General features: G+C 40.0%; 1 protein-coding gene and 1 long non-coding RNA gene across 2 annotated transcripts; one reads left to right on the plus strand and one right to left on the minus strand.

The window, feature by feature from the left end:
- Positions 1-226: 226 nt before the first annotated feature.
- On the plus strand, positions 227-17789 carry faah2b (fatty acid amide hydrolase 2b). Its single transcript, XM_004079845.5, has 11 exons — positions 227-541; positions 1007-1089; positions 2019-2155; positions 2762-2971; positions 4369-4488; positions 11710-11845; positions 12122-12239; positions 12341-12460; positions 14460-14571; positions 14685-14873; positions 17080-17789. The coding sequence occupies exons 1-11, from the start codon at positions 356-358 to the stop codon at positions 17253-17255; spliced, it is 1587 nt and encodes a 528-aa protein (XP_004079893.1). The 5' UTR covers positions 227-355; the 3' UTR covers positions 17256-17789.
- LOC144987038 (uncharacterized) lies at positions 294-1067 on the minus strand. Its single transcript, XR_013650901.1, has 2 exons — positions 959-1067; positions 294-579 (listed from the first exon to the last, which is right to left on the minus strand). It is a non-coding gene; the product is annotated as an uncharacterized LOC144987038 (long non-coding RNA).
- Positions 17790-18170: the final 381 nt, after the last annotated feature.

The raw sequence follows: 18170 nt of genomic DNA on the forward strand, positions 1-18170 counted from the left end.
AGACAAGGTGGATATGTTAATAAAAGCTTGATGAGTATGAAATCTTTGTTATGTTTTAGTGTACAACAGAAACAAATGACAAAACCCTGAAGCAGCGGACTTAATAATATTTGATCCACTCTCAAAATTTTTGGGTAAGAGAAGACGTGTAAAGGTGACGGTTGAATAAAGTGACGGGTGTATTTTATTTTGACAACGGGTTTCCGGTTTGCTTCAAGAGCACCGCTGCATTGACCGGCATGCACCGGGGCTGCTTGACAGCTCTCTCTGTCAGGAGCTGTTTACTGCGGTGCTGACGGCGCTAGAGGACTGACCGCTCACCTTCTTCTCTCTCTCTGCATTGGAAAGAGACACCATGGCGCTGAGCCTGCTGGAAAGGGCTCAGGTGTGCTTCTTCAGAGCCTTCGCGGCCTTTTTCTTCAGGCTTTTTCAGCTATTCTCCGGCAGAGCCGCTTCCTCCAGGAACAAGCTGCCGCCCGTTAGCAACCCGCTGCTGCTCCTGCCGGCCACCCAGCTGGCCAGGAAGATACGACGAAAAGAGGTGCGTCACCCAAACCCACACCCACCAACTTTATCCGTCTGAAGAGAAAAAAAAACTTTATAAACAAACTCACCAATTATACCTTCTATGTCAGATGTTGGCTTTAATTAGTTAATTTCTCACACTTTCTGATAGTTTTTCTGTTGTTAATGCAATACAATAAAGTTGCAACGGAGGTAACGTAAAAAACCCTAAAAGGGGAGGCAGGAACACCTGTGTTAGGTCAAAACACCTGTGCCCTCTGCACAGGATCAGTCTGTTGTTAGACATGCAAAGTGACTGAGGCAGGACTGTGAGAAATCCCTCTGACAGCTACTTCTGTGTTTAAAGAATAAAATACCTTTTTCAAAAAATGGCAGAAATGCTTAATGTGTAAATAATTTAGATGGAAAAGTTCATTTTGAGGTTTAAAAGTACCTTTGGCTGTCGGTTTCCCCCTGTTTCCTCTTTGCACGGGTTCTGCAGGTGACAAGTGTTGAGGTGGTGCAGACTTTCATTGACAGGATTCAGGAAGTCAACCCTTTCTTGAACGCCGTTGTGAAGGACAGGTGAGAGAAACAAAACCAAAAAATAAAAACACTGCCTCATAAAATAAAAAAACTGTACGGCTGGATAGCTCCAATATAGCTCACCATTTTTTAGTGTTAGGTTGGGGTTGTAAGGGGCTGCAAGGAAGCAGGAGTCGGTGTAAATCAGGCATGTCCAAAGTCTGACCCACTTTCTAAACACTGTGTTTAGGATTTCTTGATTATTAGCTAAATTACATTGTAAGCCGCTGTAAACCTGTGGCTACTTGACCTTTGGAGCCTCAAGGGTCAAATAGAAGAACAGATTTGGTTGTTTCTTTGATGAAAACTACAGTGTGCTTCTGAATAACCTAACTATTTCTGTTATTATCCTGTTCTCATTACTTAAATTTAGAAGTTTATAGGGAGCATTTAATTGTGAATAATAGAGAACTTTTTATATGAACCCAAATTTAATGTTGACAATTCCCCAGACAGACTTTTTTCATTATTTTCTTTCTGTTCTTCAAATCAGAAATTTACTGTAATTTTGTTTAAAATGCCTTTAAATTGATTTCTGTTCTGTGTGAAGAAATGAAAAGTATTCCATTGCAAAAATAAAAACTGAATGATTGGCCCTTACAGATTCTCACCCCGCCTAATTTGACCCTCTTTGACTACTTATTTGAGCCGTTCCACGTCTCAAATAGGCAAACAAGTTAAAGTCCCACTCCAATCATCTTTTGATCTGATGTCAGGGCATTCCCAGTGATCTTTTAAATCATGCAAAGTTCTGCCAAACCACCTGTGTGAAACAGTGAAAGCTAATTTGCTGTGGCGACCCCTGACAGGATGTGCCAAAAGGTGAACAACATTTGAGGCATGCAACGGTTATACGCAGTCTTTTTACAGCTTCATTGCTTTTTTAAGCTTAAGTATAAATGACGGGTGAGGGGAACTTCTCCATCCAGGTTTGCTGCTGCGCTCCAGGAAGCAGCCCAGGTGGACAAGCTGATTGAAGAGGAGACCGGAGGAGAGGAGGTTTTAGAGGACCGCCTACCCTTCCTGGGAGTCCCACTGTCTGTGAAAGAGTCATATTCTCTGCAGGGTAACTTCTTTTCGACTTAGTATTTGATACCATTACCAGTACGTCCACCCACGTGCCCAAAAGTAGGCCTGCACAATAAGTCGAAAATTTATCGTCATTGCAATATCAGCCTGTGTGATGTGTGTGTATAGGAAAAGACAGCATAAACTGCGATAAATGGGTTACCTTTAATGTTTTACACACATCCTTAAAATTTCTCTTGGCAACCTGAAGTATTCAACGAATGAAATACAGTACAGCCCTTTACGCATTAAACAATCAGACCACTTCACGCCACTCGCCAATCAAATATAGCCCTTTTATGTTGTTTCATGGGTACTACATGGGTCACTTGGAGTATAATTTGTTACGTTTTTATTTAAATAAAATGTTGCACCGAAATGTAAACTATGCATTAGTTGTTTTTTTTTGGCCATTAAATGTATCGCAAGTCATATCGTCATCGCAATATTGATCATTAATATCACACATCACAGGTTGATATTGTGCAGCCCGATCCAAAATTGAGATGAAATTGAGGGTCAAACATTGTAAAACCCAGACGTGGAGCAGTATGGTGTCTCAGAAGCCAATGCACCCCGCTAAAAGTGTGCTTCCATCCTCCAGGCATGCCCTTCACTACAGGTTTGGTCTCCAGGCGAGGGATTGTTGCCACAGTCGATGCCCCTCCAGTTGCTTTGCTGAAGAGAGCGGGGGCCATACCACTGGGTGTCACCAACATCAGCGAGCTGTGCATGTGGTCCGAGTCCCACAACCACCTTTATGGCATTACCAGCAACCCCTATGACTTGGAGAGGATCCCTGGAGGAAGCTCAGGTCAGCAGGTGTTGGTGTATCCAAAAATAATGGCCTTTCCATTCAGCGCATTGACTGTACACGAGAACGGGACTGAGCGGTCCCTCTCCGCTCGTGTTTCAAACAGGAAGTACCCGATGATTCCAATTAGCCAAAAGCCCATAAAGTTTTAAGAAAAATAAGCAGCTGTTGCTCAGTCATTCTATTTGTCAGAATAACCATTCTTTCTCTGATACATTTTGTAACATGTTCGTGATAGTCATCATTTTTTGTCATAATTGTTCTATAGGGCAAGTTATTTAAGTTACAAACTGGCCAATCAACTTGCGATCATTGCTGTACACCTAGGCATAAAAACATGAAAATTGCACTAATTGTAGTCCATCATCCCTTGATTTCGTTGTCTTTACTTTTCGGTCTCACTCTGCCTGCTCGTTTCCATGACGACCTCAGAACGCTTCATCTCACGCGCATACACATCTGCTAGCTTTCAAAAGGCTTTTAAATCAGTGAAGGAGCATGTATGAGCTTGTTTTCCACTTTGTGCTGTAAATCCATTAGAAATCCTTTTAATTACACGCATCTGACCTGAATTCAGTTTCTATGAGTTGATTTACGTAAATTAGCAATAAGCCTTTTTATTTACATCGTTTTAACTTTTTGAGCTTAACTTACTTCTTGAACAGTTTTAGTTTATTTGACATTTAGCCTTTATATTAGCATTATGCTAGCTCAATTGACTGATTTAGTTTCCACTGTGGATTTTTATGCTAATTTGGCATTTAGCTAATATCTTGGAAACATGCTAGCTGTTTTGGCTAAATTAGACATTTTTAGTTTTTTAAATTTAATTTGGCATTTGGCTAATGTTTTAGTATTATGCTCGGTAATTTGGGTAATTTGGCACATGCTAAGGTTTTTTTGTAAATATTTTAGCAACATGCTAGCTTTTTTGGCTAACTTGACATCTAGTAATGTTATATATCTAGTTCTGTTTTCACTTTTTCAATTAATAAGTATGAATGAATAAATGTAAAGTTCACTTCCGAAGTCAAATGCTTTCTCGTGTTCGCTTTCAAGTGGTAGGGATGTGGACTTCCAACAAGCTCACTCCTGATTGGTGAGAGTGGTTGCTTATAGAAATATTGATTCAGACAGACTTGGACTAATCAATGCTAACTGACAACTATTTCTGGTTGCAAAAAAATGTCAACTAAATGGTCTTCATTTGTTGGAGCTGAAACTAAGCTGTTTTCTACGGGTGACGTCACACTCACTCAGTCCAGTTCTCATATACAGTCAATGGTTCGAAGCAAAAAAAACAACAACCTTTGAGTCGTAAAGCGTAGCTAAATCACAATAGGCAGTCAAACCTGGTAACAGTTCTCCTTTAATCTCCTACGTTCCTACATTCTCAGGGGGGGAGGGCAGCATCCTGGCCGCAGCAGGAGCCGTCATTGGCGTGGGCTCGGACATCGGGGGCAGCATCCGCATGCCCAGTTTTTTCAATGGAATTTTTGGCCACAAAACCACTCCAGGTAAGAAAGGCTGCATGTTGCAATACCTGCTTAATCCTGTGCTGTAATCATACACACTATCTGCCTTCTGGGGGTAGATTTCACTTTATGACATTTTATGAGGAATATTGAGGTCAAATAAATAAGAAATGTTTTCAAGGATTTAGAAGAGTTTGCATTTTGGTAGAAGTAGATATTTCTGCTGTAAGAGTTGATGGTTTTGGTAAATTAAAAAGTGTATGAAAGTCTGTCTAGTAAATCTCTTAAAGAAAACTTCAGTCAGGAAGTATGACCGTAAATTCCGGGTTATAAAGCGCACCCGATTACAAGCCGCACCCACCTATTTTAACGTGCTTAAATATTTTTGTACATACACAAGCCGCATCAGTATACAAGCCGCTGCCTCGACAAAGCGCGTCCTGACTACCAGAGTGTGCATGGCTCATTACCACACTGTGGGCAGGTACTGACCTTGTCTCAAGCTCATGTATCTAATTACACCCACATCTGAAACAGCATGCAGCTCTATTCTGTTCACAAGTTCCTCAGTTATGGGTTTTTTTATTTTATTTATTTTTATTTTTTTAACTTATTGACAAACTAGGTATCATACATAAAATTACTAACAGTAACCATATAATCAACATTACATCCCTCAGTTATGATGAGGAAATTTACATCCGCGATCCCCCATTTCCCATGAGTCTTAGGGGCTAAAGGCGGGGCCAACGCCCGGCTCGCCACACTGTTGTTCGTGTTTAAGAATGAGCAAGGAGCAGCAGTGCATGGAGGGGTGAAAAGGAACAGCTCTCCTTCCACTTGTGTCGCGGCAGCATTATGGTACTAACGGGGCTGGTTAAAAAACATCAGTAAAATAGCGCGCGCCTCAGCGCGATACGCGCGCCTCAGCGCGGCGCGTTCGTCAGAAGTTTCCTTTCACAACAAACACTTGCTGCTCCCCGGACGCCTCTGCGCTCCGCGCTCGCCAAGCGGGCTCCTTGTCTCCCCTTCCTATCCGAAAAGCTCACACGGCGGCTGTGAGCTTTTCAATGCAAAATTCCGCTCAGTCAGAAACCGTAAAAACGACCAAACTGATTTGTGTTTCCAGTCGTGTCCCGACAAAATAAAGGCTGATGTTATTCACACATATTTACGTGCAGCCAGCCGAGTCACTATGACTCAGAGGTAAATACACTTCTGAGCATGCGCTGTTCTCTCCGTCACGCAGCTGACCGGCATTTCCATTTACTGATGGGGGATTTTTTCACGCTGCTTTTAACGATTGCTTTTAACTTGAAAGCTTTATCATATTGTAGCGGCGATCAAGTGCACGTTGGGTCTAATGGCACCAAAGGATTCTGGGATGCGGCCGGGCATGCGTGTTTCTTTTTGTTGAACCATGACTGAAGTGTCTAAGACCTGAAGTGACCTCCATGCTGTTTGGCTGCTCAGAAGTGTGTTAAAAAAAATGACTTGTGCTTGGTGGTGGATGGCGCATACAAAACCATTCACCGAGCCCGAATGTACGTACATGGCGGCCGCCAATTAAATCCATAAATTAGCCGCGTCACAGAATAAGCCGCAGGGCTGTGAGCGCAGGAAAAAAGTAGCGGCTTGTAGTCCGGAAATTACGGTACTTGTTTTATTAAATGAGACAAAAATTTGTAGTCCTTTGGAAAAGATTTTAATATTTTTTTGTATTTTTTTGGGTGTGGTTATCTCACACTCACTGGCACGAAAAATCAAATCTCGTTCAGAGTATAATCCTCTGTTTTACACATTTTTCTTTATAGTTCTGTTCATTACATCAGATTTTATGTTGTTTGTTTCCTCAAATGTTCCCCAAACACTGTTTGTTGTCCAGAGACAGACAGAGATATTAAACTGAGGCTTAAGCTGAAATACAGTTTTTTTTAAATTACAGTCCAAATGAATGAAGGGTCACTTTTCTAGCACACACTGGTCTGATTCTTACCTGGGAATTGGCCAGTGGCTCCATTAAAGCCCATGTGGTCACTGCGCTGCTCAACTGAACCCATTAGTCTGGGGCCTTGCTCAATGGCACCACAGGGAGTTAAGAGTAGGGCAAAGGCTGCTGGGCATCTTTCCCAGCCAGGTTGAAGTCCTGGAATTGAACCGTTGATCCGATTGATTACTAGTCCACCTCTATATCAAGCTTTCTCAGCAATGCAGTTTGACTGAGCCTGTGTGTTTGGATTTCTTTTACCAACAGAATCGCCATAGAAACCTGAATCAGAGCTGTTCTTCATCAAATGTACTCACTCAGAGTAGAGATTCAATTCCTTTTACCTTTGTTTTTTTGAAAGTATGTTATTTTAGCATTTTATCCTGGCATTTGTGCTACTGCTATTTAGCTTTTTTTTTTCAACAAAAGGTGGAATTTTTTTAAGCTAAATGACCCTCTAGAGTTTGATATCAATTTTGGAATTACAGTCAGGATCATAAATATTTGGACAGAGACACATTCTCTCTAATTTAGTTTCTGTACATTACCACAGTGAATTTTCAATAAAACAACTCAGATGCCATTGAAGTGCAGACTTTCAGCTTTTATTCCATGGGTTGAACAAAAAGATTGCATATAAATGTGAAAAACTAAAGCATTTTTTAAACACAATCCCTTCATTTCTATGGAGTCCTATACTGTTCAAAATTAAATAAATAACTATTTAATTCAATAAATAAATATGACCTCATGCAAATACACAATAAACCAATAACTCTCTCAAATATATAAAAAGATCATGAAATTGTGAAAAACCTGTACACAGATTTTAAATTATCCATTGTATTATTCAACATATTTCATTTTGCTTTAAAAACCTGTTAATTATTTTAAAACAGCATTTTAAAATATTCATTTTTAATCATGTGGAATATTATTATAATTCTGTCTTTTTTCAGAAGCTCGTATTTCAAAATCAATATTTTCCAAAGTATCTTTGTTTTTATTTCATGATGCTGTTTTTCACAATGGCGTATTTATTTCTTGAAGAGCGTTTTTAGGAGAATGGGTCTGTCTGTCAATCAGTGAAAGTGGGCGGGATCTAAACGCTCATTGGCTCATCCATGGAAATCGACTCTTATTCCTCGATACCCGCTCAGCGGTGTGCCAGTCAGAGAGATTACATGTTTCAGGAATATCCGCGCGGCTTTGCTGACATTACAGATCAAATAGAGACAAACTATCTGTCTGCTGCAGAATATGCAAACATGGACGACTCTGTTTTTGTAGTTTGAGGGTTTGTGTGGACCAAACCACAGAGGAACTCCGGTCGTCCACGTCTCGAAGTCCCCGGTTGAAACACTCCTCATTCTTACGCCATTCACTCATAGCTCACATCGTGCCTGATGTCGGCTCGCAGGAGGTGAGCTGGCGGACCGACAGTCAGACCAGGCAGCTGCGCAAAGCGGGACAAGCCTGCTGAGGCCTCCTGAACCTCATGATATTTTTCTATTTTCAATGACGAGACAATGATTATAATCAGGTCCTCTGATTTTATTTTTCCCTCTCAGGGAAAATGTTGAACCTTTCCTGCGATGACGTTTCTGACATCTTAACACTCTCCATGTGCATTATGCATCCCTGCATTGTTACTGAGATAAGCACAAGCAACCGCTCCATGTGGCTATCAGGCTAAAAACATTAGCTGATAGCTCCTCCCACACGCGGCATGGTGCATTCATGGAAACTCCAGTTCATAGAAGCTTAGTAGAACTCCAACAACCACTCAGCCTAACTTAGGCCACTACTAAATGTTCATGAGAAGATGAAAACTGGCGAACCGACCACAAAATCACCCGAATTATGCACACTCGCCCAAAGCCACCTTTATCCGCAAATTTAGAACTAGAACCAAAACTGCCCAATTTATGGTAACACTGTGGATGTGTTGAGGTGCATAATCCCCCTAGTGTTGAGGGGTGTGCATTGCGCCGTCACGTTTGCTGAAGCATCTTCGATAGATGTACCGGTAGTTAGGGTGCTGCTGCTCATATGGAAGCTATTATGTAGCATAAATAAAAAGCAAAGTCAAAACCAGAAATGCTTTTTCATTTTCAAAATGAAAAAGCATTTTTTGACTCAAAAATATAATGAAAAAGCAATCCACCAAAATGCTTTTGTCATTTCCTTCCTCAACACAGCTTATTCTGTCACTTAATTAAAATTAAAATGGTATCTGACATTTCATTTTCAAGACGTTCTCCGGTAAATGTGTAGCATAATTCATTTAGAAATGTCTAATTTGACAATTAAAATTGATTAATTGAAATGTTTTTTAATTTTCAAAATGAAGCTGCATTTTTTGACTCAAAATTAAAAAGAAAAAGCAATTTTTCAAAATGCTTTTTCATTTTATACCTAAAACCGCTTATTCTGTGTCATAATTCAAACAAAAATGCAAAGAGGGGATTGCATTTGCATTTTAACATCCACCCCGCGCACCTTGTCAAAATATTCATTTCGAAAAAGCATTAGCAGAGGGGAGGCGGGGCGATGACGTCACTGCTTTCTCCGTGTGTCAGGCTGCTGACTGACGCACACACACGCACCAGGAGCAGACTGTGTTAGCGGCAGAGAAGAGGGTTTTGTGATGGTTGTGAACTTCTGATGAGTTTCCACAGCTTCTCAGGACTACATAGCAGCATGTCCGCCTTATGCGGTCCTCCTCCTGACCCACCGCGGACAAGCTTTTTTCTTCGGACCGCCTACATCCATGACATGCTCAAATTTGACCTGATTGAATTATGTTTTTATACTTCATTTTTAGCTGCTGTCGTGTTCTTTTAATTCCTGCAGGATTGCATCTACATGAAAATGTTATCAGGGACATTGAATTAGATTAATGTAACAATTACTTTTAGGAAACACAATTTGCTAGCACTGCTTACTTTCTTAATCCCATATAAACCTATACCACTTGATCAATACAAGGGTAGACATGAACTCACTTTTAAAAACACAATTGCATGTATTAATATTAAACTGACCAACGTTTGCAAGAGGGGAAGGTTAACAAAAAAGTCCTCTAAACATTATCAACATTAAATGCATTTTTCCCCAGATTGGTTCTGTACACTATGCAGCATTTCATGCATTTACACCAGGAATGACACTTCAAAAGTACACCTAAATATCGCCATTTTTTATTTCACACCTTACGCTATTTAAAAATTTATTACAGCCAATATTTTATAACAATGATTTAAATGCAAACTTGCGCATTAACTTGAGCAGCTATGTTTTCCCACGCTGTCTCTGTTTTGCAGATGCAGCGGTGTTACTTTTCTTTTGGAATATGTGCTCATATTCACTGTAACTCTGCAGCAGCACGTCAAGTTCAGCTGGCGAAAACTACGCAGACCTCTTTTTTTCCACGGTTGCCATGGTGACTCGTAATATCTGCGCTCCATTGATAATGGCTTCTTAGAGTCGCGGTGCGGACGCTTACCTCCGAATCAGTCCACTCAGAATTGATTGACCTAACTCCGATCAGCTTCTCTGAAACAGAAAACTCTCTTGTTAATCTCTCGATTGACCAACTCAGAGTTCAAGTTTAACCTCAGAGTTGGTTGAACCTCCTTTCTGAAACAGGCCCCTGGTCTTTTTGCGTTGCTGAGTTCACCAGTGCTTTCTTTCTTTCTCAGGATGTACCACACTGTTGATTTTGCCACTCCTAATACTGTAGCAATTTCTGGCATGTTTTTTTTTCTGTTTTCTCGGCTTAATGATGGCTCCTTTCACCTGCATGCAGAGCTCTTTTGACCGCATGTTGTCTGTTCACAGCAAAATCTTCAAAATGCAAAATGCAAAAGTCCTCTAATCAACTCCAGGCCTTTTATCTGCTTCACTCATAATGACATAACAAGGGAATTGCCGACACCTGTCCATGCAATAGCATGGAAGTCAATTGTCCAATAACTTACCAGCCCATGAAATGAAGGGATTGTGTTTAAAAAATGCTTTAGTTTTTCTCATTTTTATTCAATCTTTTTGTTCAACCCATGGAATAAAAGCTGAAAGTCTGCACTTCAATGGCATCTGAGTTGTTTTTATTTAAAGTTCACTGTGGTAATGTACAGAAACTAAATTAGAAAGAATGTGTCTCTGTCCAAATACTTGTGGTCCTGACTGTAGTTTATTTTCAAGATTTTTGGCTTTGTTCTGCATTTTAGCTAATAAGGCATTCAGCATGCACTTGAAAACTTAAGTAAGGATAATAATTTTGTTTGCCTTCAGCTTTAGTGAAGTGCAAAACCAGAGTGACCCGTTCACCTCTTAGCATCCACAAATACATTTTTTGCATGAAATGTAATTGATTTTACCTTCCTAGATGAATCTGGAAGGTTTTAGGTGTTTTTTAAATGTGATGTGTGTTCCAAGAGCCAACTGGTGAATCAGCAGGTCCTTCTTCCCCATGAATCTGGAAACCAAGGCTTTCCCTGCAAGTCCAGAAGAATTTCATTCATTGTCAGACCACAGCTTAATGAAGCCAAAGCTTTGAACAGGCGATTTATGAGTAATGGTTGAAACTTTAATACCTTTAATGGCCCTACAGCTTCTAGGTTAGATTTTCAATTCAAAAACCGCCTAATACTGTTTGAAGCAAATGTCTGCATGTTTTAAAATGTAGCTGAAAGCCACATTTTGAATTTAAAAATTCTTCTTTATTTTTAGCTATTTCTTTCAATCTCAGAGCTACTGTTTTAATTAAAGGAAAGACAATAAACGTACATACATAAAATTTCACAGGATTATTTGAGTTTTAGCTTGAAGTAGCCATAACATTAAGGGTGTATTCAGACTGGAGCCATTTGGTCCGCTCAAAGTGCATTCCCTGCGGTAGTCCACAACAAATTTTCTGTCTGAATGCACCCAAGTGGACTCTGGGGCTCTTGGACCCATCTTTCGAGGTGGTCTTTGTTAGTTTCCAATCGGACTGAGCTTCAGTTTACTCCGAGTTTCCTCAGCTTGGAGCGGAACAAAACGGCCACCGTAGCTGGCCATTATGGGATGTAAACAGAGTAGGAAAGTAGCAACCATGACGATGAGACACAGCAACTCATTGAAATGTGGTTGGATGAATGCAGGCTCATTAAAACAACCTTTTCCATGTAAACACTTGCTTCTTACATTGTTTTCCCATCAATCTATGTCATAACCATTTATCAGCGTACCTTCTTAGCAGTCGTCTCCTTAGTAACACCTTGCATTTGTAGGTGTTGTGTCCTGTGAGAACCAGTACCCCCCAACCTCTGGCAGATGGTCAGAGTACCTCAGCTCTGGTCCAATGTGCCGCTATGCTGAAGACCTTCTGCCGATGCTGAAGATTATGGCAGGACCCAACGTCAGCATGTAAGTCCCTAGCTCCTGTTAGAAAGCTTCTTTAAACATCACTTTATTAGTGACTCAGCTTAAACGGAACTCATAGTAACTCTATACTGGGAAATTGTTTTGCCTTTTCCAGATTTGATGTCAGTTTTTTTTTGCTACATTTTAAAATTTTGAGCTTTTAATTTTGATGTTTTGGATATTGGTCCCTTGTAGGACACACCCTGAAAAACTGTCGATGTTGAGGCTTTTATGTTTAAGTGTCTAATCTGCAGTGTCTTCTTTCACATGTTCACTCAGGTTGTCTTTAAACACAAAGGTGGACCTAAAGAAACTGCGGTTCTTCACCATCCCCCACGATGGCGGCTCTGTGTTCACACATCCTGTCAGCAAAGAGCTTATGGACATTCAGAGAAAGGTAAAAAGTCTGTCGGATCACCTTTCCTGAAGAACCCTAACTTCAAATGAGGCACAGGTTTCTTTTTGAAGCTTTCAAACTCCTTATCTGCTCTTTGGCAGGTGGCAGAGCGTCTGGAATGCGACCTAGGAGTCCAAGTCCAAACAGTGTGTTTACCTGAACTTCGCTATAGCTTCCAGATCTGGGACAAATACATGGGTCTTCCTGATAAAGAGGGCAAAGTAGGTCCAGATGACACACACATTTTTACATTTATTTCAAGCAGTATGGGTTTTCAGAATTTTTTTTTAAACCAACTAAAAATTGCTATGCTTTTCAGTTGACGCATCTCATTTTATTTTATTTTGTTTATAGCTGACTCATTTTAGGAAGTCTTGATGAAATATCTCTGGCTGTTTTTCATCAAAGTCCCTGTCTTCTTTTGATCTATTTTTAAAGCGTTCCCAGTGGTCTTATAACCCATAAAAACCTATGGTGACATCAGTGGAACAGAAAAAGACCAGAAATGGATTCTGTGGTCCACTTGGTTTGTGGTAAAACACACCTAATTTTATTTTTAAGAAGAAATAGCTCTGGGTTCTTATGGGTTAGTGATGGTTGTGGCATTTTTAGGCAAAAAAAAAATCTCATAAAAAAGGTTGTTTTGTAGGACAAAGTTTGTGCAAAGCAGGGTTAGGGTTAGACCAGGCAGTAGTTCATCGGAAATTCGCCTCTAAGTAGTGGGTGAGACTGTAGGCAAAGAAGTAATCTTCTGCTGATAATCATCTCTTTATTTACACTCTCTCCCGCTGGGGTTCAAGGCAGGAGCAAATCTTAAAGGGCCTATATCATGCTTTTCTTAAGCCTTTCAGAATAAACAATGTCTATATATGTGATAATATAATAATATATTACCTTAGACAGACTAGAGCATGACTTTTTAATGAAATATTAGTTATGCGAAAATAAATGTTAGTTATTTTTGCAGCTCATTTTCCTACCTGCAAGTAACACGACTGGATCTCTGAAGCACCGCCTTCCACTCCTTGTGGATGCCGCCCATTTCATGACGTCAACCTAGAGCCAGCCTCGGCAGCGTGTCTGCATTTGGTCAACGAAACAAACATCCAAACTTTTGCAAAGATGGATGTGCATATTATGGAGCCTTACAAAAGTGTTTAGCCGATCACCACCAGCTCCGTGGAGAAAGTGTGTGTGTGTTAGCCTGGGGGCGGTGCTGGCAGCGCAGACTCTTCTTGGAAGGAGCTGTTCTTACTTTCATATACGTATGAATGAGAGAACCTGCTCATTTTCGTGGGTTACTCAGAAATGCATGAATTGACCAAAATACCGCTTTGGAGTTGTTTGTTGATAAGAATCAGGATTACAATACACCTAAAAGCTCAAAAAGTTGATTTTCTTTTATTATTGTATAGGCCCTTTAAGATAATATTTCAGAAATAAAACATCTCTGACGCACAGAGGCTGAATCAATTACAAACTAAGCTAAATTACAACCTTTTTTTCTTCAACAAACTAAACACAGCAAGTCAAAAGTAGCAGGACTGAGCCTGCAGGAAAGCAGAGTTTGTGTCGAAGACGGTTTCACTGCAGGTCTTAGTTACAGGACCTATTGTAGTGTGCTGCCCAGAAACACTCCACTAATCCGTTTATCTGCCAGAACACTGTGCACCACAAAGACGCACACACGCCTTTTTTTCCTTTTTTCACTTATCTGATTTAACCCTTCATTGTGAAGAATGCAACTGTTGCATTTAGAGTTTAGGCAGTTTTTGGTTTCATCTGTCATTACACCTCTAATTAGTGTTTCATTGATTAAAAACAGCCTAATTCTACCTGTGAAATCATTGCTTTGTTAAACATCAGCATCGAATGTAATGCTTAACTAGAATTCAAATTCCTTGACCTCTTTGCACATTCCTATTTGGTTGGTTTTGGTTGCAGCCAAATAACTGCCGTCCACAAACCAACTGCTTTTTCTGAGATTCCAGCTCAGTACTTCAGTCTTTTCCTGTAGAACAATCTGCTTCACTGTGTGGTCAGTACAAACTCTCCAGGATCTTTACATTCTCCTCCGCATTAGGGTCTAGTCTAAATCTGTTTTGTTTTGTTTCATGCATTTTTTAGGAATTTAAAGATGAGTCACAAAAATATCAAAAAATTGGCATTTTTTAATTAATTTCATTAGTTTTTGTGAGCCTAAGCAGTTTTCATTTGTAGCCTCCCATAAGGTTTGCTGAGCTGATGGGGGAGCCCGGACGTCCAGCATGGCCTCTCTGGGAGTTGCTTAAAAGGATGGTGGGAAAGTCGGACCACACAATGGCTGCTATCTGTAAGAGAAAGCATGAATGGCCACATAACGACTCTTTGCACCTCAGTGAGTGGTGTTGGATCTCTCTGTAAATCAGCTTCTTACGGTGTTTTTTGTTTTTTTTACGTCCTCAGTGTTGGGTCTGATCGAGATGATCCCAATATCCCAACCTGCAGCCTTCATTGTCCCAAAAAAGGAGAAGCTGCAGAAGGACCTAGATGAGATGCTGGGCACGGACGGGATCCTTTTGTACCCCTCTCACCCCAGAGTGGCACCCAAACACCACCACCCTCTCTTCAGGCCCTTTGACTTCGCCTACACTGGTGAAGCAGTCCTCTGTTGGCAGACCTGTTTTTATTAGATCTGCAGTAACAAAGCTGGAGCTGCAGTCATGGCACTCTTGCTATTCTTTCAGATGATGAAACTCGTGTCTCAGGAAACTATTCCAGTTGCAAATGTTTTGATACTCATTCCTGATATTGTTTGTGTTTGTTCTGGAACACAAAAAGCGGAAGAAAAGTCAACCTGACAAATTTACACACAACTCAAAATGGACTAAATGATTGGTATTTTAATATTTGATGGCACTCTTTGGATAAAAACACTGTAACCAGGGGGGTATTCCAGGAAGCAGGTTATGCTAGCTCCCACGGTAAGTTTGAGGCTAAGGAAGTTGATAACCTCAGTCTTCGGTTCCAGAAATTGAGGTATGTTTCAGGGTAGGTCAAGTTGCCATAGCAACTCATGCTCTGAACATAACCTGGTCGGGAGCAGGTTTAGTTGAAGGTTAGTTTGTTTACAGAGAGGTGAAGCAGCATGGCGTGTCCATTTGAAGATGATTTAGTGGATGAAGAAGCTCAGACAATACTTTTTCCACCATGAGAGGGTGATAAGACCACATATGGATGATGGAAAATTCAACTTTTTCACTTTGATCTAACTTAGTTATTTGCTTCAGTTAAGATAAATTATTTGTTTGTTAAGTCAGTTTAAAAATAACACGTATTTATCAGACAGTTATTTACTTTCATCCAAATTAATTCAATTAAGTAGATGTAACTTTTGTGCTGCTGTTAGATCGGCACCGCAAGGGATTGTGGGATACCATTTCCTTTGCCTGTCTGGACGGATTTTGGTTTAAGTGTGGCTTTTTGACTAAATTTTTTTAGTTGTTTTACTGTGTTTTGCCATGTTTTGCTGAGTTATCTTGTCCTACTGTGCTTATGTCTCTGCACCATGAGTGAGAGTGAAGGAGAGGATGATGAGTTTATATAGCAGCCCTACCGATTATTAGGATGATGACAAAGACGGATAATTCTTTAATGAATTTGAGCGCAACGTGCATTTTTCCCCCCGTCCTTTTTATTTTTATAAAAATGAGTATATCTGCCGGCTCATACTTAGACATATGAGAGATCAAGAAATATAATTAATTAAGATGGAAAAAATATTAATTGAATTGGAGTAATATGACATTTAGTTGGACAAATACATAAATTTGAGTTGTAGAAACAATTATTGAGTTTTATAGACGTAAGAAATTAGGTTGATTAAATTTAACTCAATTACTTGTTACCAATAGAAGTATTTCATTTAAGGTGTGTATATATATATATATATATATATATATATATATATATATATATATATATATATATATATATATATATATATATATATATATATATGCATGCGTCACAAGGAAACTGGAAATAATATCAGAAACTTGTGCGTTTACTTTGTCTGTTCTTCTACTACAAGCAGAAACTCTTCTGATGATGCAGCCGTGTTACTTTTTTGATGGACGTATAATCTGCATACGCCGTCATTAAAATCTCAGACTCCGTCTCACTAAAGTATTGCGCTCTCTTTGGTTCTCCACGCGTTTCCATGGTGACTCCGGAAATCTGCGATCTATTGAGAATGTCTTTATGTACCTTGCGTGCACGAGCATTAACCCAGGGTTACAAAGTCGAGCGCAATTACGCCAACTCATACCCGGTCTTTTGGAACCGACATACCCAGAGTAAGCAAGTTCAGGCGGATTTCAGCCAGAGTTCAGGCTTAAAGTCAGGCTAGTTTAAACATGCTTCCTGGAATACCCCCCAGTTGTCTTCAATAGACACAAATATGTTTCCTACATTTCTACAGGAAGTCCTTCAGATTTGAAAAACATCATTTATGTTCTCCATTTCTTCAATATAACTGGTTGCAGGTGTGATTACCAGATTTGCCCACACCTGTTAGTCACCCCTGCTGTTTCTCAATACAAATAAAAGCAGCATCATGTGCTTCAAAAAAAAAAAAAATTCTGCAATTTTGTCAGTTCTAAGGATTTTTTTATCCAGTCTTTTATCTAAAGTCTTAGATTTTTGATCCAATTTTTGTGTTGTTGCGGTATAAAGACCCATCTATGCCAAAAAATTTGAAGTTAAACTAACTTTCTGAGAATATTCTGTCAGTTACAGCTGTTAATGTTTTCAACCATGACGGTTTACTGAGGATTTTCTTCACCCCTCTACATTCTAGGTATATTGAACATCCTCGGGCTGCCGGTTACCCAGTGTCCTCTGGGTTTGGGCGAGGAAGGTCTGCCCTTGGGGGTGCAGGTTGTTGGAGGTAAGATGCAGGACCATTTGACCCTGGCTGTAGCGGTGTACCTGGAGAAGACATTCGGAGGCTGGAGGCCCCCCGGAGCAAACTAAAACAACGGGACCAACACTGTCGTGATTGAGGACTGTGCAATGAACGCCCCTACGACCAAGAGGTTTTTGTACTGACGAAATCATTCCAGCAAATGCTTCCGTTTTAAAAGAACAGCTATATGCACAGCATTGCCATCAATACAAAAGACAAGGTTTTACCCGGCTGTACTTTACATTACTACCTACTTTGCACTCACTGCTTTGTGCTGGACATTTTCTCTGCTTTCACCTGAGTTTCATACAAAAAAGCTGCCTTTTGTGTTGGAGAGCTTTACCGAATCAGAAGACTGTTGAATGTGAAGTCGCACTTTGTTCACGGATCAAGAAAACTGGAACCCACTGAAGTATTTGAAGCGAGAAAGCCGTCTGATGCGCCAAAGGAAACAAAAGCTGCGTGTGCTGTGCAAGAACAGGCAAAACCGTTAAATCAAAAAGACTTTAGCAATGTACTTTGACACACCTATGAAGACCATTCACCTGCTGTGGCACTTGTTTTATGTTGCAACTTGTTTAGATAAACCAAAAGTCAGACAATTTTTGGTGTTTGTGCTTTCTTATTTCAACCGCAGATTATTTGAGCAAAATGTAATCTGAATATTCTTGATGCAACACTTCTACAAGCTGTTTACAATAAGCTAAAAGCTGCAGATGTTATTAAACCTAAATGTTGATAAAGTGAGTTTAATCCACACATGACCAGTGCTGTACTCCATGGTTATATTAGTCAACAGTCAAACAAAATAAATACACTTAACAGGAATCTGATCAAACTAAGGCATAAAACCAACCGCCTGTGTTGAGGTTTGATGAAGAAAGAAATCACGGGGATTGAACTAGCTGCTTTTTTTTTTAGGAAACTGTAAAGAAACTCCCAAAGGAAGTACGAAAAACCTGAGTTAAATACAACTTTATACC

This window comes from Oryzias latipes, chromosome 18, assembly GCF_053564925.1.
Source record: "Oryzias latipes strain Hd-rR chromosome 18, Olatipes_Hd-rR_3.1".
In the NCBI taxonomy this organism is placed as follows: domain Eukaryota; kingdom Metazoa; phylum Chordata; class Actinopteri; order Beloniformes; family Adrianichthyidae; genus Oryzias; species Oryzias latipes.